Raw genomic sequence first — 21,181 nt, forward strand, 5'->3', positions numbered from 1 at the left:
TAATTGTTTTAATTCAAGAAATAAGTCCTTGAACCAAAAAATTGAAATTCTCGGATAGAGAAAAAAAATTCTTTGTTTGAGAATTTGATTTTTCGATGAAGCCTTTTTTGTTTTGAAACAAAATTCTGACATATTTCGTTCAAGAATTTCTTGCTCTTGGATTAAGATAGGCAAAATCTAGATTTAAGACATTACCGACTCGTTTCGAGAATGGCGCGGTTTTTAAATCAATATATCAATTTACTCAGCTTGAAAAAAAACTTTTTTTTTTATTTTAAAAATAAAAAGTTTTAAAGTGATTTTTTAGGACTACATTCATTTACTTCAGATATGTTAAAGTAGAAATTTATTTTAAAAAAAATTTTTTTTTTCATTACTTTAAAAACATCTTCTATCAAGGAATTATTACTTGAACCAAAAATTTAAAGTTCTTAAAATAATAATACGACATTTTTAGTTGAAGACAAATGGTCTTGCTTGAAGAATTCGATAGTATCGATTGAAGATAATATAGTTTCGGGTCAAGACACGAGAGTTATCCATCGAAGATACAAAATCTATAGAGCCCAGAAAATCTAAATCAAGACAAGAATTTCTTGAAGCAAGACAATTGCTTTTCTTCAGAAATAAATTCTTGGCTCAAGAAAATATTTCTTGAGTCAATATAAATTTTCTATCAGTGAATAAATAACCCGATGAAAAAAGATTTTATACAATTGTATAAAATCTTTTTTCATCGGGAAACCGATTCTGATACGACATTAAATCTTGAATCTTAGATCTGATTTAATTTTGAGACAGATCCGTTTATTGATGCCAACAAATTTTTGATTGGTATATAATTTAAAATGATCGTCAAAAATAAAAAAATAATTTTATATATTAATGTACTCATTAAATATATTCGACTCTGATTGAAGTTTCAAGTTATTTAAAAATAGCGCGAAAAAATTCATATTTTTAATAACTGACCTAATTTGTATTCAAATTATCATATAACCGAATTTAAATGGACATTCACAAACAGTTTTATTGTTATGTCGCAGTTCAAAGTTACTATCTATAGATCCTGTAAAAAAAATACAAAAAAAAAATCTCCAAACAAATCTAAAATTGAGGCGTTATTTCGCGCTTATCTGGTTGTTACTAAATCTAATTGTCCGGAAAAAAAATAAAGTATTTTGTTTCAAAATTTGAAAAAAATATGATTTGCTTTTATCTATCTATTCTCAGCTATCGTAAATTATATTTCAAATTTCATTAAGTTTTTTTTATCATTGAAATAATCAATTTAGTTAATATAAGGTATTACCAATAATTAATTAATTTAATTTATGAATTACCAATTATAACTGATTAGTAATTCGAGAGGAATACTGATAATGACAACCAATAGAATTTTGTCATTGAAATACATACAAACAGAGGGGAAGTAAAACAACAATTTAATGCTTGAGGACGTAAGAATCAAGGTTATTCTATTGTAGCCTGTGACTTCTGTCTAATTACAAGTTATTCCAAATAGCTAGTTAGGAGGAACATCATCGTCTAATTAAAACTGTTGATAAATTTTAAAGCGACGAATATGGCCGTGAAACAAAGTGCACAAGAGGTGAGTTGTTAACAGTATTTAGATACTACAGTAGTAAACTAAAATATTTTTTAAAAAATGTTTAATAATAAAAAAGATTGCGAGACCTGTTTACGAAAATGGAGTTTGGAAAGGACCGAAAATTAATTTACCTGAGGGATACTTTAGAATAGGAGAAAGAGTTTACAGTCAATTTAAAAAATATCCAGCTTTCGTAGGACAGGTATTTTATTTGAATAAAACTAGATTGTAAATACGATTTATAATTTTATTTTTAAAATATTGCAATTGTGTTGATGGTTCAGATTGATAGTGCAACCGGAAAAAAAGATACGTACAATTGTATGGGCATGAGAAGTATAAAGTGCGCAGTATGGCTAAAAAAACAGGGCATAAGTCGTGGAGATGTCGTTGGTCTGTGTTCAAAAAATCATTCGGACGTTTGTATGCCGCTTTTTGCTTCTTTCTATTTAGGAGCTATTTTCAATCCTTGGTGGCATACTTACTTAGATCAAGGTATTGATCTTAAAATATAATGACTGTAAAAGTAATGACTGAGATTTAACTCATGTTATGTTGATTCCATAGAACTGGTGGCGTATTTTATAAACACAACAAAGCCAAAAGTCTTATTTGTTGACGAAGACAATGCGGAAATAATCATCAAGGCAATGAATAAAATTGATTATTCATTTCCTGTAGTTATTTTTGGAGAAAAAACTGGGTTACTATCTTTCAAAGACATTTTGCAAGCTGTAAATGATGATGAGGTTATCAAATTCGAATGCACTAAAATAGAAGCTGATGAACCAGCGTTAATAATGTGTACTTCCGGAACGACAAGCTTTCCAAAGGAAGCCTTACATTCTTACCAATCATTTGCTAATATGATAAGTCATTACACGACTAAATCTGCATCGAAAATATTCCTCGGGTTATACGGAATCTGTTGGATATCTGCATTATCGACAGTCTTCCGGTCAATTTTATGCAGAGCTACTATGATTGTTTCGCATAATTTAAAAGACGAAGAAATTTGTTGGTTAGCAGAAAAATATAAGGTTATTAGTTTATTATTTTAAAAAATTTATGACGGAATGGGAAACTTAAGCGAAAATGATTTTGCTGCAGGTAACCCACATATGGATAGGAACACCAGCAGTTAATAGGTTAAGTAAAATAAAATGCAAATATGATGTTTCATTAGTCGAGAGGGTAACCTATAGTGGCGCAGCCACTCATAAAGAGGTCATTGAATCTTTTCATAGTTTATTTAAAAACGCAGATATTTATGTTCGTTATGGTATTTATTATTTTTTTATTTCTCAGCTTTCTATTTTGTCACAATACAGTGGAAGCTCTCTAACTTTGATAGCGATGGAATCAAAATGACAGAATGTCTAGCAGTAGACCTATACAATTCTACTATTTTTGTAAGAAATTTGTGAGAATTCAAAGTTATAGAGTCTAAAAATTAGAGAGATTCTACTGTAATATAATAAATTATATTTTTTCAATTAAATACTCGGGAAAAATTATATATACATAATTATATCTGAATGCCCGGGTCGAAATATCTAGCTTCAATCCAGCCTCACTGAGTAAAAAAAGCATTTTGAGCCTCAAATGATTCTCAAAGATCCTAAAGAAGCCCCGATGAGCCTCAAATAAACCTACTACTCGGCTATGTAGGGGAGGGTGGGGCAGAGCGGCCCCCCTAAAATTTTGATCAAAAAAAAAATTTTTTTTTTTTCGACTAATTACTATAAATCCGATATGTTTGCGCATTTTTACCCCTACGCATGACATTTGGGGCAAAATGGACAAGCCCAAAATTTTGAAAAAGTGATTTTTTCATATTTTTATCGTCAAATTAAAAAAAAATTATTATAATTCCACATTTCTAGCTCTACGCATAACACCTGGGGCAAAATGGACCAGCCGAAACTTCCGAAAAAATTATTTTTTCATATTTTTCGGCCGTTTCTCTATGTAAGAGGCAAATTTGGTCACTAACAATTTATAAAAATTCAATTTTTTTTTTTAGTTGATAAATTTTTGAAATAAAGTAAAACTATAGAATTGATGTTTTTTTTATTAAATAACAATTATTAATTAAGGTAATCGAGAGTGAACGATTTATTACACTTTAAAAAATTTTTTTCGAGTAATATAAAACCAAAAATAGTTGTCAAGAGAAAGAAATACATTCTTAATGATGAAAACAATTTAAACGAAAAAAAAAATTTTTTTATTACTTTTTGGAGAGGGGCCGCTCTGCTCCACAAAAAAAAAATTTTTTTTTCAGAATTTTGGCAAAATGTCCATAAATTTGTTCGAAATAGGACAAAAAAAAAGTGATATTATGCTTGAAAGCCACAAAAAATAATAATTGGCTTAGGGGGGCCGCTCTGCCCCACCCTCCCCTAATTTAAATTCGATTAGTATTATTTGAGGCTCCTTGATCAACATTTGAGGCTCATTGATGCTTTTTGAACATCATTTGAGGCTCAAAATGCTTTTTTTACTCAGTGAGGCTGGATTGAGGCTTACTTGGGTTCGATGAGGTTAGGTATTGTGACCCGGGATGGTTATTTATAATTATATCTTGATATAATTAGATATGATTGTATCTGCTTGCATACATTTTTTTTCCTGGATGATAAAAAAATAGGCGGGACTGAATTCGGACCAGTGATAGTAGGAAAAGTTACTTCTGATAAAGTAACTTCATGTGGGAAAGTATTTTTCAATACAGAAGTAAAAGTAGTCGATCCAGACAGTGGAAAAATTCTTGGACCAAACGAAAATGGAGAGCTGTACTGCCGAACTCCAATGTTAATAACTCGTTATTGGAATAATCTAACAGTCACTGAAGAAACTATTGATTCAGAGGGTAAATTGTACACAATTGTTGATCAAATTAATAACTATCCCAAATCGAATCTTCTTTATGTTTCGATAATTTTGATGTTTGTTTTAGGATGGTATCACACTGGAGATTTGGGATATTATGACATAGATGGTAATTTCTTCATTGTCGATAGAATAAAAGAATTGATAAGAAATTACCTTCATTACATACCACCGGTAATCATCGAAAGTGTCGTTCAAGATCTACCGGGAGTCGCAGAAGTAGCCGTAGTCGCTAAACCAAGCTTCGAATATAATGAACTTCCGATTGCATTTATCACTAAAGTTTTCGGAATGCAAGTCAGTTTCACTAAATGTTCATATCATACAATTGAATACATTGTTTTGTTTCTTAATTTACTGATGAGTGGGCTTTGTTTCAGGTTACTGAGGCCGAAATTGATGAAGCTTTAGAGAAGAAACTGTTCGATAGATTAAAACTTAAAGTTGACATTTGTTTTTTGGAAAAAATGCCTTATACAAGTTCTAAAAAAATAGATAGGAAAAAACTTCGCGTTATTGCGAATGCTTTAGCTTTGGCTGAAGAATCGAAGAGCTGTTATAGCTAAAAGACGCTCGGGTGTAATGGAGTACCCTAAATTCATTATTTCGAAGTGATTTTAAACTATTACAGTTGTTTTCAAACAAACTGAAAAGCCTGGAAATTATTTTCGTTTTTTTTTTTCTTTGACGCTGTTATATATTCAGTCTCTAACATTTTTTACTAAAATTGACACGTGAATTTATATAAAATATTCATTTACTGTTGTTAAAATAAAAACAATAATTTTTTTGGCGCTACGACTTTTTAAAGATATTTTGTAGGACGTCGGCTTTTTTAGCTTTTAGAGCTCTCAGAAAGTTATGGTTTGCATTGAGCTATGAAAATTAAAAAAATCTAATAGTATATTACATACCTAGGCCAGTAAAATAAGAAAAGTCTCAGAGCACATGTAATTGTTAGCCGAGGCGAAGCCGAGGCTTACAAACATGTGGTCTGAGGCTTTCTTTTTTACTGGCCAAGGTGCGTATACTATTTTTCTGCTCGACGAAGCCGGAAAGTTGCAACTTCGTTCAGGGCAGCGGCCCGAAAGTTGCTACTTTCCGGCCGGAGGGCAGAAAAATAATTAAAAAACAAGCGATTCCTATAGTATATTACACACCTAGGGCAGTAAAGTAAGAAATGTATCAGATCACATGTTTGTGTCGGCTTCGCCTCGGCCAACAATTACATGTGATCTGAGACATTTCTTACTTTACTGCCCTGGGTGTGTAATATACTATTTACGATTATTTTTGAGAACGCATAGCTTCGGATAGAAATAAATTAACTCTAGTCGTAATAAATGAATTTATAAACGCTAGAGTAACTTAAAAATTTACAGCCACCACATAATAGTTATACTTTTTTTTTATTATGATAATTTTTTTTTTTTGCATACAAGTATAGCTTAAAATTCTAATATTATCTTTCGTTTTCATACAAAATATTTAAAAAATCAAAAATTTATAAAATCATATTACTTTGTCAGCATTTTATAAATTTATCATTGTATATTAAAACAATTAATATTATTTAAAATTACAACCACTGCTTTTTCTGAAAATATTCTCTCAATACGGGTGGCATACATTTTACAATGTTTTGAGCTGTGTCACAAACACAATGGCCTTCTGCAAAGAAAATAACATTCATAATTATTTAGGTATCTCATCCACGTAATTTCGAGCTTATATAAAATTTTCATAAACACTTGTATTTATAATAGACTTTTATATTTTCTTACTTATATCATCGCAATTTTTAACAGAATTTACTGTATCATCGTCTAAGTGTAAGTCCCTGGACATGTGGGGTAGTAAAAATAAGAAAGTTTTGGCATCAAAATAACCCGCAGGAGTAATCTATTAAATAAATATAATTTAGATCGATTTTATATAGTACTTACTGATTTTTTTTATCTATACTTGAACTATTTTCCACTATATCTGCACGAAAAGTTTAAATTCTTGTATTGTTTAGAGGGAAGAAAATCTTTCATTTCTTTTATGAGAGAACAAATGATAAAAATTAGCGCATGCGCCATTCTTCCCACAAACAGGCAAAAATTTAAGCTTTCAGGTACAGATCTGATGAAAAATTGTATACAGGCCACGGAAGAAGGTAGTCCGGGTCGAAAAAATTGATCTGTTTTAAATAAAATAAAAATTTGTAATCATTTTTATTTTTTATTTGTATTTATTTAATATGTGAACGTCTCTAGATTGAAATCCTACTTTTTTCTCATAATATTTTGCCTTCTTTTGTTATTATCCAGACTAAAATCAGACTTTTTCTGTTTATTATTTTTTTAGCCCGTTTTTGATCATCGTAAGATTTTTACAAAATTTTTATAAAATTTTAAAGCCAGATTCACTAGTTCAAAAACAGACCCATCAATCCAAATATAGCCTAGTTAGATTAAAATTAGATCAAATTTTTCGACTCAAGACGCCCCAATCCGCATGTTTCTTATACACGCGGGTCGAAATGTCCTATTTTTCTTCCTTGGTGTGTAATATACTACACGGAAAGAAATTTATGGGAACTTTTGCTATGCATTGAGGGAATAGTTCCCATAACGGTACTAGGGCTTCACTCAAGATCAAGATTGTATTGGTCTTGTCTTGACCTCGTCTCGATTTGTCAAGACTCGACCAAGACGATATTATAGATCGCAATTCAAGACCAAGACCAATATCATTAAAAACATCTCGGTAAGTCTTGACAAGACATAAAAAAATAAGTATAAGTATATGAGAATTACTCGTAATAAGACTCCATGTTTTAAGAAAGATTATTAACTAATTATAATAATGTTTATTAGGTCAAAAAGTTAAAACATTTTAGAGATACTTGAAGCGATCAAGTATATTTATATAAGATTTAAAAAATAATAAGTTTTTCCTTTATTGAAAAAAAAAATACTCAACTGTGTGTTGTATTATGACTGATATTAAGAAAATTTCAGGTTATTCAAGTCCAAGACGAGATCTTGACAAGACAATATTATTAATAACTTATTTTTCGAGATCGATGCAAGACTTACATTTTGAAGTCAAGATCAAGACGAGATCAAAGCTTTCGAGATCAAGACAAGACTTTCCCAATCTTGTCTTGTCTCGGCTCGAGTGAAGCCCTAAACGGTACAGAAATTGTGCCCATAATTTATGGTCACAATTCCTATGTTGGTATAGGAAAAAATTTTATAGAATTATGAGAACCGTTTCCATAATTTTCTTTCCATGTATTATATATATGATAATAATTGTATTACTATTCCATATCCTTTCATGTAACACCCTATAGCACAAGGTAATATATCTTTTCCTATAGCTTCTTTTATATTTTTAGTGCCATTTAATATATATTCGCTCAATGTTATATTAATACCATAATGGCTTGCACAGATTCGTTCTGTTTCAGGTATAGTAAATTTTTGATGAGGGTGAGATTTCTAAAAAAAATTCAAATTTTATTGACTAAAGTGATTTTCACTAAATTAAAATAAAAATTACTATTATTTATCATATTTATAATATTATATATATTTTAATGTCACTTACCACTTCGGTGATGATTGCCGAAGCTACAAGAATAAAAGTTAATAAATAATACGCCTTATTCATTGCAATTTGAATTCTAAACTTAACTTTACCGGCAATAGCTTCAATTACTTATGCTGAGCACAAAAAAATTTCTCTTTTATAATTTCACATGTTAGTAATAGATCAACGCAAAACAGTATAAGTACGTCAAATTTTATCTTTATGGCTACTAAATAAATTTGAACAAAAAGATTACACGAGACTCTGATAAATTATCTAATCCATGTTAAATTATTCACTAATGTTGGACTTAACTCTTGTTCAATGAGAATTATAAATTAAATAGTCTTATAATTCTTTATAATTGGTACTAAAAAAAAATATTAATAAAATTAAACAAAGACTTGTATGAAAAGTTTAACACTTTTAAGTCTTTTTTTTTTAAGCCACAGTAATTATTAATTTATCATCAAATATTTGAATATTTTGATTTCACATTTAAATTTATTTATATTTAAATTTCATCTCATATATCGTTAATTGAATTCTTAACTGCTCAGTCTTGAATACTGAAATTTTATCCAATTTAGACTGTTGAATTATTACAACTTTTCTAAAGGCAAAAATCTTCCATTGGTATGTATATATATATTAATCCATATATAATTTGTCCATTTATAAATTATCTGACTTTACTACACCGTCTAATTTTTATGATTTATGAGATAAGTCTTTAAAATTTACGTTTTCTTATATTCGAGATAAGTATATATATATTTTGATTAAATTTATTAAGATTGGCTGTATAAAGAATCTTAATTTTGACATTAAAATGTTATATTTATTTTTTTAATTTAATGAACGTCACAGACCTTATCTCGCATCGCTAATTGATTATATAATCAGCGCTAACTTTATATTCATGTAAGGTAATTTGAGTTGAGTTATTCTACTATATAAAAAAATAAAATATCAAATTCAAATTTAACGCATCGAAAATCTAATTAAATCTAATTTTGTAAGTAATCAATAATTTTTTATAGAGTATTATAAAATTTAAAAGAATGCTGCATGTCATCCCTTAAGGTAGCATACGACTGTGGATTATGTTAATGGATTCGGAAAAACTTTCCATAGATGATCATTTTTTTTTTATTAGAGATTTTTTTAGACTTGTTTTTCAAGCAGAAAAATGTACCAATAAGATGGTAAATAATTTTGCATATCTTTATAATTTGGTAGAAAAATATTCCAATTACTCTGCTCACTCAGTGCCGATCTTCTGGCGGTAAAAAAGAAATCATGCTTTGATAAGGTTGTGATAGCCGCCAGTTGAAAAATTAGCAGCCTACGATTGATATATTCAGATACGAACGTTCGCTGATAGCAAGACATGGTCAGGAAGTTGATGTCTATTAGTTGCGATCAAGTTGACGACAACTTCAGCCTTTATAATTGTTGACTACAAGTTGTTGCCAATTTTCCATGGAAGTTGGCGACAATCTACTGCCTCAACCTGTCACCAACTTTCTGGGAAAATTGAAGGCAACTCGCCGTCAACTAATAGGATGTCAATTTTTACCACCAAATTTCTGAGAAATGCCAATTTTTGCGTTCAACTTGGCGATAAATTGCAGCAGTAGGCTGTCGCTAGCTTGCCGATCAGGGTTACTAAGATACAATAGAGACCCACTGTCCATCACTTCAACATATAAATAAATTTAACTGAATCTGAAATAAGTTATAGTTCTCTAAGTAAGATGGCTGTACAAGTATTAAAGATATAAGAGATGGCAAGTTCTCGAACTTGATCACTAGTCGGGCGTGGGTTCGATTCCCAGTGGGGCCGAAATAATTTTTGACACACAAAGTGTGAGGTCTTTCCGTTCTGAGGTTCGTCCGTCGCCGACCTTTGAATTTGATCTAGATTAAGAATGAATTCGATTTGGATTTGAATTTGAATTCGACTCAGTTGGCCGGATATGGGATTGCTCGAGGCCTAATAATAATAAACATTTAAAAAAGAAAAAGAGATAACAAGAAAAATTTTAATACATATTTACACTTTTTCGTATTTTTCAGTTTTAGAAATAAGAGACTACCGAAATAAAAATGTATGTCGAGTCGAACAAATAAAACGTGATAATGAAAACAAAACGAAGTTCGTTTATTACTCTACCCTAAATAATTACAGTAAATCGTTAAATATCAAGTGACTTCGCCTTTACCACACCTCAGCCACTGACTATCCCCACTTCGCTACCGTGCTCAAACATCCTTAAATAGTTTAATTAGTGTGGATTAATATGTTATTTAAACAAATTAATAATTTTCAATGAAAAATTAAGATAATAATTCCATTGTCTATAAAAAAAAATTATTTACAATCGCTGTATTGTAACACAGAGCTATCTCATTAATTGAATTTGAAATTTGAGACAATCTGATAATATTGATTGATGAGTAATGTTGACATTTTTTAACGCATCCAGTAATGATATTATCTTTGATAGCTATGACAAGTGTCGTATTTCAAGCCTGTGTGCAAAGCTACCTTGTTTCTATATCCAGCCATGTTTTAATCATTTGTCAGTCGAAGCGTGCAAGAATAGTTTCACAGTGCTTTGATAAAACATCTCTCACCAATATAGTAGCATAGCCATTTAAGCGTTATGCATTTTATATCTACATTTTTATTTTTTATAATCACCGTAAGTACATTCGATTAATTTAACGATGTCATTATTCAACTAAACGTTTTTTATTTTTTAATGAAATCGATCGTTGTACTTTTTATTACGTACCTGAAGATCAGAACATTTTTCACGCAACGAAAAAAAAGATTACACTGAGAGAAAAGTGCATGGTTGTGGTAACAAGATAGGGATGAAAATGAAAAAATAGTCATCTTAACTAATATTTCTAGTTTCTTGAACTATATCATAGTGCCCGAAACTATTTGAAAGTAATAGTTTTAACTAAGCATTAGTAACATTTTTTGTTTTGTTGTGGTAACTATTTAAGATTATTTCTCAGAACTTATACTTCAGCAGAATCACAAATATTTCAGCAATTGTAGACGGAAAGAAAATTATGGGAAGTTTTGCTATGCATTATGGGAATGGTTCCCATAATGGTATGGGAATAGTACCTATACTATTATAGGGATCGTTCCTATAATTTATGGGAATAGTTCCCATAATAGTATGAGAATAGTTCTCATACCATTATGGGAACCATTCCCATAATGGTAGGGGAATAGATCCTATACCAATATGGGAACCATTCCCATAATATTATGGGAACTATTCCTATAATATTATGGGAATAGTTCCCATAATGGTATAGGAATAGTTCCTATAATGTTATGGGAATGGTTCCTATAATTTATGGAAATGATTCCTATAGTTTATAGGAATAGTTCCTATATATTATAGGAATGATTTCCATAATATTATAGAAAGTATTCCTATAAATTATAGGAACCATTCCTATAATTAGAGGAACCGTTCCCATAACGTTATGGGTATCATTCCCATAATTATAGGAACTATTCCTATAATTATAAGAAACATTCCTATAATTATAGGAACTGCTACCATAATTTATGGGAAACATTCCTATAATTATAAGAACTGCTACCATAATTTATGGTTGTAATTCCTATGATAATATAGGAAAAAATTTCACAAAATTATGGGAACAGTTTCCATAATTTTCTTTCCATGTACGATTGTAATTTTATTAACTTAGCATCATTTAAGTTGTTGACGAATATAATTAAGGGTTTTTCTTCATTATTTTTTTGTAATAAGAATACCATTTTTTACTTAGTTACGTTCGCTATTGTCATTGTTCATTGAACTATAACACAGTTAAAACAACTATGATATCATCGTACATTTTACAACTATATATTAGTTATCTAAACTAAGGGTAATAGTGGAGGCTTCATTGAACTATGTTTTTCATAGTTCAGAAAACCAGTTTTTTCTCTCAGTGTACACGGAAAAAAATTTTCTTTAAAAATTACCGTTAAATTCACTGCAATCGTGGGACGAATGACACGACCTAATCATTTGTCGGTAAGTGAGATAATTTTTAACTTTTTTTCAACAAATTTTACTGTAGTCTACTGTAAATTTGATTCGGTTTTCGGTAAATTTTATGAAGTCTACCGCCAAATAAATAAATTTTTTCGTAATTTTTATTTCAAAAATGGTAATAAATAAAAGCGCCGCATTGCGTCCCACGATTACAGTGAATTTAACGGTAATTTTTAAAGAAAATTTATTTCCGTGTACCCAATTTGACTGTGTAAGGGCTCCGGAGATCGGGGGTGGCCTAAGATTTTTGGCTGACATACCAGGATCTATGTGCGAAACATTTCAGAAATCTAGTCATCGTAGATTTTTTACTTTCCATTTTTTTTTCATTGCGCGAAAAACGTTTCGACCTCCAGGTACATTTTTTATTGACCTATTAAATTATTATTTTCAGTATTTAGTATTGATTTATATTTCAATAGAGGCATCGCCAACGAAATTGCGTAGTAGTCGAGCTGCTGAAACAAGTCAGCTGCCATTTAATGAATCTCCATACTGGGAATATATTCTCCGCGAGTTTGTATTCAAGACAATATCTTCACTACCTCAATCTAACAGTATTCTGTACAAGAAGTTGTTTGAAGCTCCATTTTACGGTGGACCCCTGTTAACATTACCTAATGAAGACAATGCATTACTATCTAGTGGAGATGTTTATCATCTTCCAGATGGCCGGTGGATCTTGTGCCAAGAAGGATGTCAAAATTGTAAGCTTTGTTTAAACCAAAAAGACTCACTGGTAAAATGGACACTAAAAAAAGTTAAACGCAATAATACATCTTCTGACTTGTACGGATTTGACCTTCTATTGACTGTCGTACCACAAAGAGGTAGTACTACTTTTTTAAACTTTGGTTTTGAAAATATTAACATTCCTTATGATATAAAATCATCAACTAAATCATCAAATTTAGAGCTAACAGTTACAGAAGAAACTCATATTGACCGAACAAGATTTAGTCGATCTTGGCGTAGGATGCAAAGAGATCAAACTGGAGACAATGATGAGCTCAATAAAAATATAAATCGAACAGAAGAATTTGTATCGGTTGATAATTCAACAGCAGCGTCTTCTCTAACCTTAAAAGATGACATTAAAAATTTAACTGATACTTCACCTACTCATCAACTAATTTTGGGTACTGATCAATTAGGTAACAAACATGTAATTCATATTTTATCAATGAATTCATCAGAAAAATCAGATATTTACAATGACATCGACTACCAATTTATTAATAATGCTGTAAAACTTAGCCAATCACATTTAACTGTCCGCAAACCCCCATCACCCTATCGACAATACGTTAAAAAAGTACTAGATTCTATTTATAGTCATCGACCTATTGTCGAAAAATTTTTATCTTACAATCAATTAAATCAAGATAAACGTCCTATAATATTGTTTCCAATTTATTCCGAATTAATGGCCAATGACACAAACGATTTCAAATAACAGAAAATTTAAAAAAAAAATTGATCGTTAAATTTAACAACCAATCATCCTAAAATTTTATTACTCATATTCATTTATAAAAAGTATTGTAAAATATATAAATTGTCATGAGTTTTATTTCATTGTTATAAATAAAAATCTAATTGATATTAAAAGTCTTATAATTACACTGAAAAAAAGGAATACTTGTCCCAATAAATCAATTTATTTGTAGATTTTTAAAAATATTTCTTAATTAATGACAAATATTTTCAGCAATTGGATCATTTTTTTACCACAAATAGATCACTTATTTCGCGCAATTAAATTGATCAAATATAGAGTAGAAGTAGCATTTGTTGCCACTGGTCCATTTTTGGATATTTAATACTTCATTTTAATCAATGAAAAAGTATAAAATAAAATTGTCATCATAATAGTGTAACAAAAGTATCCTTGCATACATTTTAAAAATCTATTACGTCATCCCATGCAGGAGCTGTCAGAGTTAAACGAAGGGGCCCTACTTGGCCCAGCACTGTGAAACCTAGCTTTGGCACACCTATATTGGCCCATGCTTGGCTCAAGATTGGGTACTCAATCCTGGCGATCCCAATCATTACCCGACTTTGGGCCAGGACTGAGTAACCTAGCCTTGGTCGTCCAATGGCAAGCCAGACTTGGGTCAGGTAGGATTACCCAAGCTTGGCTATACCTATGGTTTGATAAGTAGATCATATAAATGTATCAGTTCAACATTAGGTTCGTCTAATAGCTATCGTTCAGGCGGTAATGCGCGTTTTCATCCCCCGACAAAACACCCCCGACAAAATATCCCCGACGAAACATCCTACGGACAAAATATCCCCCGACAAAATATCTCCGGACATAATATCCCTGACAAAATATCTTTCGATATAATTTCCACAATTTTCCTGAAAAACTAGCACTCTAAATAGGTAGTTATTATTTATTTATAAATTCCCACAGTTTTTCTGAAAAACAAGCACCCAAATTAGTTGTGGATAGTACAAATAAAACATTTAAATAAAAAAGAGAAATTTTGCTGATAGGATATTTTGTCGGGTGATCTATTGTCGGGGAATAATTTGTCGGTAGGATATTTTCTCGAGGATATTTTGTCGGGGATATTTTGTCGGGGGATGAAAACGCGCGGAATCGTTCAGGCCCAGCAATCAGAAGGACGGCAGTTCGCGCCCAGAGCCAAGAAGAATTTTCACCGAGTTTTTTTCACATCATTCACTTCCTTTGGATAGTTTAAACGTTAATGATCATGAACTCTACTGAGTTAATAATAATAAAATTTTTTTAAAATTAAATTTATTTGTTTCGTCGATTTATGAGCCAGGTCTGGCAACGAAGCATGGGTCACGACTGGCAACCAGGCTTGGCACGGTGTTATATTAAAATTTTCCAAGTGTACAAAACTGGCCCTAAGATGCCCAAAAACGGTACCTCTACCCTATTATATCTTTCTCACAATAAAAAAATTATTTGGCCTTATCCAAATATACGATATCTTTGGCTCAAATAGATCGTGTTTTCAGTGTATAGTTAAACTTTATTGAAATAAAAGTATATTTATATCATATCATAATTTCACTCATCAATATTCGTCCGTTACATAATTCAGTAAACAATTACATACAATATTCAAGCTTCCCTTTAACCCAGTATCAGTTCATCAGAGTTGGTTATTTTGTTTGACAATACTCGAAAATTTATAGGCGTACGGTATACGGACAGTAGTATTAACAGTATTACCATTGCATTGAGAAACGTATGAACAGAACAGTACAGAACAGAGTAGTATATGTCGGGTTGATGAAATACAACACCATGGATGGCACGTTGTTGAACAAACAACGCGGGAATATTCAATGCTTGTTTCACGCTCGCGCATGTGAGTGATCGTTAATTCGATCGTTCGCCTTTACTCAATGGTAATGCGATCGTTTAATACGTTCTAATGCAAATAAACGCGTACTGTTGCTTTCTCTCTCTCTCACACGTCATTACAAATCTCTCTTCAACATTCGCTCCCCTATATATGCAGTCTCTTTCTGCAGATGCATGAGATTCGGTTATTTTGTAGAGTAGTTAGCTATATTTTGTTGAAGGATGCTGACGTGGTTTCACGTGTATTCAATTTAAGCATTGTATGGTGTTGTTATAATTATCGCATGGTAATAGATAGAAAACCAACCAAAATCAGCATATGTTTGGTATCTACGGTATACACTCTATGATAATTCTGCTGTGTGTATAAATGTGTATAGACAAATATCTAGTGTGGGTTGTCAGTTAGAACAGGTTCAAGAGGTTAGGTGAACTGGTGCTTATATTTAATTAAGGAGGAAACTAGTATAATGAAAACATAGAGATGGAAATAGTTTAAGAGAAAGTAAGACAGAGTATATAAAGCTTATAAATAAGGGTGAGATGGTAACTTGTCTAATTATCTACCCTTCTATTCACTAACGTTTGAAACCAGTTCCTCACCCGCTCTACCTTCTTTATTGTTTCTACTTACACTTTATTTTTTATTTTTATCTTTATACTTATCTCATCTACTGGCTCGACTTATTTTACCCTTATCCTCAATAACTGGATCAAGTATTTTTAAAAAAGTACCATTAGTGGGACTTTGTACATCAGGCATTTTTTGTGTTAATGGAAACAGGTTACTTACAAACAATTAACGTTTTAATTAGATTTGAATGCTTTGATGGTAATTAAAGTTTGAATTTGATGTCTGATTAATCGAGAATTTTTTTTTGTAAGGTAATTAAAAATGGTTAATGAATATGAATAAAAAAAATTTAATAGTGGCCCATTTCACCTCAACGTCATATTTTGCCGCCCTACCTGGTTGATTAACGTCACATCCTTTTCTACAAACTGTAACTACATTGCAAAAAATTGGGAGTGAATTCGGAGTGATTACGGATTTTATTTAGCTCCGCATTCACTCCGAATTTAATCCGTATTCACTCCACACATTTTCTACAGTGTAAGCATTTTTGAACAAAGAAAATTTTTTTGTTTCTAAAATGGTGTCTCGTTTTGACCTGGATACCGACCAAAAAAATGGCGCCTTATTTTAACCCACCCTCCTATAAAAAAGTGATAACCCTAATGCATAAATTGACGTATAGTAAATTTTTTTTTTTAAGACATTTCAAAGGATTTCACACGAGTGCTTATTTTTAAAAGTATTTTAATCCCTAAAATAACATATTTGACATATAAAAAACTGTTTCGTTTTTATATATTTATATTAAAAAAAAAAAAAAAGCAACTTATGTGTTCAAACTACAGACGCGGAAATTTGAATCCTTGTGAACGATTTGACAGGCTTACGAATAGTTACTATAGTCGAGGCATAATAAAAGCGAGGAAAAATATAAGACTAAAAAAATAAGATTTTTTATTGGTGAATTGTAAAAGCTCAACTTTATTCAAGTGTGACTAGACGTGTATTTCAACAAAAATCAATATTCATATTCACTTTAAAAAAGGTAATACTCACACCCTACGTATCCATAAGTTTATCTACAAGCACATTTCAAGTTTGAGATGAATAAACGTGTAAAATAAAATATTAAATATGTGTAAGTCTGAGGATGTGTTCCAGTGCGCACGTGCGTAAAAGAGTGTGTCTGTGTGTGTTATTAAAAAACCAAGAGAGTAAGTTTTAACAACACGCTCCATTGGTATTATCAGGCCAGTAACAGCACTCATCGAACTAGGCAGCACGTTAGAACTCTTTCATCCTCTCTTATCCGTAAAACTCATTCCATCCTTGCATTATTTTTTTTCTCACTTCCATATATATACCTCTAGCTATCTCATCCCCTTGAGAAACCACTTCCATGTGTTAGATGTAGGATGGAGAAAAGCCTCGGGTGATGAGCCCAGAGTTGCTCTACTCCGCTTTTGGCTATACTGTTTGGTGCCTTAGGGCTTTCGGCAAATGGAAAGAAGTAATAAACGATCTACTTTTGTGAGTAAGGAGATGAGACTGGCTCGATTACTCTGTATAGCAACTGGGCAATTTAAGTTAATAATTGTTAAAAATAAAAAATATATTGCGTTGAAAAGTTAATACATCATCCTAAAGGAAATCGTCTAGAGCTATTTTTATATATGAACTAGTGATAAAATAAAATAATGATCAAAACTATTCTCAGTATATTATATTAATTTATGATTCTTATAATCTTCACCTATTTATGACAGCAGCGAATTAAAATTTTCATACAGTTGAATAATTCATAAACGAAAAAATGAATGAATAATGAGCGAATTGAGGCTTTTTAAATATAAATGGGTTTTAAATATGACAACTCAAAATGAGGTCATTACTTATGATATTTTATGTATAAATACTCATTGGTACATTAATTTTTCATTTGTAATTAACACAGATTCACAACTTTTTACGGTATTCACATTTCTTTTTTTTACGTAGTTAATTAATTAAAGGAAAGCTTAATCTCTTTAAAATGTCTCATTAATTGTCAGTGTGAAACGTCAAAAATGTCTGCATGTATCGACTATTTTTAATTTTCCGCTATGAAAATTGAAAATTTCAAAAAAGGAAGTTCTTGGTTTCGGTCGGATCTCAAAAATCGAGTTTTTATCAGATCTCGACGTTTTGAGGCCTATGGGAAGTTTATACTGACCATTTTCAGATGGACAACCGCATTGTATGTGTATGTGTGTATAAAGTTTTTTTGTCCGACGGTATCTTTGGAATGAATCAACCGATTTGAATGTATTTGGTGGCAATCAAAAGAACTTGGGTAGAAGTACCATTTGTGGCCACTGCTCCATTTTTGGACACTTAATACTTTTTTAATTAATGAAAAAGTATGAAAAAAAAACTTGTATTGTAATAATGAGGTAAAGGTATCTCTAAATAAATTTAGAAAATTAATTATGTCATTGCATATTTAAAAAAAAAGAGCCATCCGGCCTTACCCGGAATGGAAAGGTAAATTTCTTATGTAAATACAATGAAGCTACAATAGTGTAATTAATACTTATTTTGTAAGCTTAAACATGAATTTTAAGGAAATGTGTTATGCCTTATCATTTAGAAGTTATTAGAAGACTAAGCTGCAAAAATGAGCTTTTTTTATTGTTTGTGAAATTTTCGATGTCATCAAATTGTTAGAAAAGATGTTTAAAAAAATCAAGTATTACAGTGAAAATTAAAGCTAACTGTCCAAATTTTGAGATATTTTTTACAGAATTGAGTTATCAAAGCCAGAAAATTCATTTTTATGAAAATCAAAAAAAATTTGAAACACCCACAACTTACAAACTAATCGACCGATTGGGCTCATCTTCGAACTTGATCAAGGTAATCGTCCAATAAATAAGTGTATAAAATTTCATTAAGATCCGTTAAGAATTGCGGGCGCTATAGTGATGACAAGGCGCGTTATATCGTATATATAGGGGAGGGTGAGCAGAGCGGCCTCCCTGAAATTTTGATCAAAAAAAAAATTTTTTTTTTTTCGACTAAATACTATAAAACCGATATGTTTGCGCATTTTTACCCCTACGCATGACATTTGGGGCAAAATGGACAAGCCCAAAATTTTGAAAAAGTGATTTTTTCATATTTTTATCGTCAAATTAAAAAAAAATTAGTATAATTCCACATTTCTAGCCCTACGCATAACACCTGGGGCAAAATGGACCAGCCGAAACTTCCGAAAAAATTATTTTTTCATATTTTTCGGCCGTTTCTCTATGTAAGAGGCAAATTTGGTCACTAAAAATTTATAAAAATTAAATTTTTTTGTTTACTTGATAAATTTTTGAAATAAAGTAAAATTATAGAATTGATTTTTTTTTTATTAAATAACAATTAGTAATTAAGGTAATCGAGACTGAACGATTTTTTAAGCTTTAAAAAATTTTTTTCGAGTAATATAAAACCAAAAATAGTTGTCAAGAGAAAGAAATACATTCTTAATGATGAAAACAATTTAAACGAAAAAAAAAATTTTTTTATTACTTTTTGGAGGGGGGCCGCTCTGCTCCACAAAAAAAAAAATTTTTTTTTCAGAATTTTGGCAAAATGTCCATAAATTTGTTCGAAATAGAACAAAAGTAAAGTGATCTTATGGTTGAAAGCCACAAAAAATAATAATTGGCTTAGGGGGGCCGCTCTGCCCCACCCTCCCCTACATACATACATGCATATATAAACTTTTGAGTGGATGGTATTTTTTGACTCTACTAGGTAAAATAAGATATATGGTGGCAAAATTCTTTGATAATTCGATCATGAGACCCATTGCAATAGTCCGATTTCTAAAGAAATCTACCTAAAAATTATATTGTAGAAATTTTTCAAGTGTCCAACACCGGCCAAAACGGTACCTCTACCCTATTAAAACTTAGATCTGATTAGATTTTGAAGTGAATCGGTCGAGTGGTTTCCAAATACATTCGAAAAATAAATATTCGAGCTCGAAGAGCTAAAAAATTTACAAGTAATAAAATTTTCGAGCTCAGAGAGCTCGATAACAGCTGGCAGTTTTATGGCTGGCCCATAGGGTCATTATTATGATAACTAGTTGTTATAAATAAATATCACTCGTAATTTTGAAAATAATTTAATGGTTTAAAAAATATTTATTGTAAGAAACTATGCGTCGAAAAATCATATATGGAAGATTGCTTTCTTTATCGTTCGATCTTTTCAATATCCATCGAAAAGAATCGCAAAAATTCGGATATTAGTTCGGTGTTTTACGTTCCGTAATCGTGTGTGCGGGAACTGAGTATATATGAAATGGGAGTCGAGCTACTGAGTACTTAGAAAATTATATATAAAAGGGATGGAAATGTTCATAGATGAAGAAAGTAAAGACGTAAAAGGAGAGAAAAAATAATAAAAGGAATAAAGTACTCATTGGGTTTATTGCTATATGGAAGAAAACATTTCGGTCTTTGAGATTGTGCCAAAGAACGTACCTTTAAAAATGGGGCAAACAAATCGCTTGGCTCAGACGTTTACGTAATAGAAAACGAAATAGGATGTCGATGCAACGTGTTGTTTTATTAGGGTGGGGAATCATCTAAGTATCACCCAGTTTTTCTTCCAATGGATAAAAAATAAAGAATAAGAGCTAACAGTTTTATGTGGAAACTACTGAATTCACTAGTAAAATTTTTTTACCGTGTACTGCTGAAAATGTTTTGCCAATCTTTCGTCAAAGGTTTAAGAGACTTTCGGGAAAAGATTTAACATTTTAGTTGTGAAAGCAAAAAAGCGAAAAGACCGTATGTATTTGACAGACTAGCGTGAAAAAAGTAAATAAATAAATTTGACATGCCTTTTGCCTGTTTCCATAGTTACGATCTCTGATGTCGTTTTACCAAAATACCGATGTCTATATTTATTTATTTAGTATTTTACGTTTTAATATAAATTGAAGAAGTAAACGAGACATAATCAATGTAGACGTGTTCTACAATTTCAACATCACTTGCCTTCAGAAA

The 21,181-nt window shown here is 30.9% G+C and overlaps 3 protein-coding genes and 1 long non-coding RNA gene across 5 annotated transcripts in view; 2 read left to right on the forward strand and 2 right to left on the reverse strand.

The window, feature by feature from the left end:
* The first annotated feature begins 1,469 nt into the window (after positions 1-1,469).
* LOC130675507 (uncharacterized) lies at positions 1,470-6,792 on the forward strand. Its single transcript, XM_057481253.1, has 8 exons — positions 1,470-1,612; positions 1,689-1,814; positions 1,897-2,107; positions 2,180-2,652; positions 2,723-2,894; positions 4,266-4,487; positions 4,575-4,804; positions 4,888-6,792. The coding sequence occupies exons 1-8, from the start codon at positions 1,586-1,588 to the stop codon at positions 5,071-5,073; spliced, it is 1,647 nt and encodes a 548-aa protein (XP_057337236.1). The 5' UTR covers positions 1,470-1,585; the 3' UTR covers positions 5,074-6,792.
* LOC130675519 (uncharacterized) lies at positions 5,898-8,271 on the reverse strand. The gene is made up of 4 exons (XM_057481262.1): positions 8,111-8,271; positions 7,822-8,001; positions 6,292-6,409; positions 5,898-6,178 (listed from the first exon to the last, which is right to left on the reverse strand). The coding sequence occupies exons 1-4, from the start codon at positions 8,171-8,173 to the stop codon at positions 6,087-6,089; spliced, it is 453 nt and encodes a 150-aa protein (XP_057337245.1). The 5' UTR covers positions 8,174-8,271; the 3' UTR covers positions 5,898-6,086.
* Positions 8,272-8,623: 352 nt separating this feature from the next.
* The window catches only part of LOC130674076 (uncharacterized), a 34,515-nt gene continuing 21,957 nt past the window's right edge, over positions 8,624-21,181 (reverse strand). Inside the window, exon 3 of the long non-coding RNA XR_008990982.1 lies at positions 8,624-9,823. This is a non-coding gene — a long non-coding RNA (uncharacterized LOC130674076). The remainder of the gene's footprint in view (positions 9,824-21,181) is intronic.
* Positions 10,347-13,763, forward strand: LOC130674058 (uncharacterized). 2 transcript variants are annotated; one of them, XM_057479368.1, is made up of 3 exons: positions 10,352-10,803; positions 12,593-13,028; positions 13,113-13,763. In XM_057479368.1, exons 1-3 carry the CDS (start codon positions 10,765-10,767, stop codon positions 13,652-13,654), a joined length of 1,017 nt encoding a protein of 338 aa, XP_057335351.1. In that variant the 5' UTR covers positions 10,352-10,764; the 3' UTR covers positions 13,655-13,763. The 2 variants fall into 2 exon arrangements, with proteins under 2 accessions (XP_057335343.1, XP_057335351.1); XM_057479360.1 differs by having other exon boundaries at positions 10,347-10,803; positions 12,593-13,763.

The sequence above is a fragment of the Microplitis mediator genome, chromosome 1, assembly GCF_029852145.1.
Source record: "Microplitis mediator isolate UGA2020A chromosome 1, iyMicMedi2.1, whole genome shotgun sequence".
Taxonomy (NCBI): domain Eukaryota; kingdom Metazoa; phylum Arthropoda; class Insecta; order Hymenoptera; family Braconidae; genus Microplitis; species Microplitis mediator.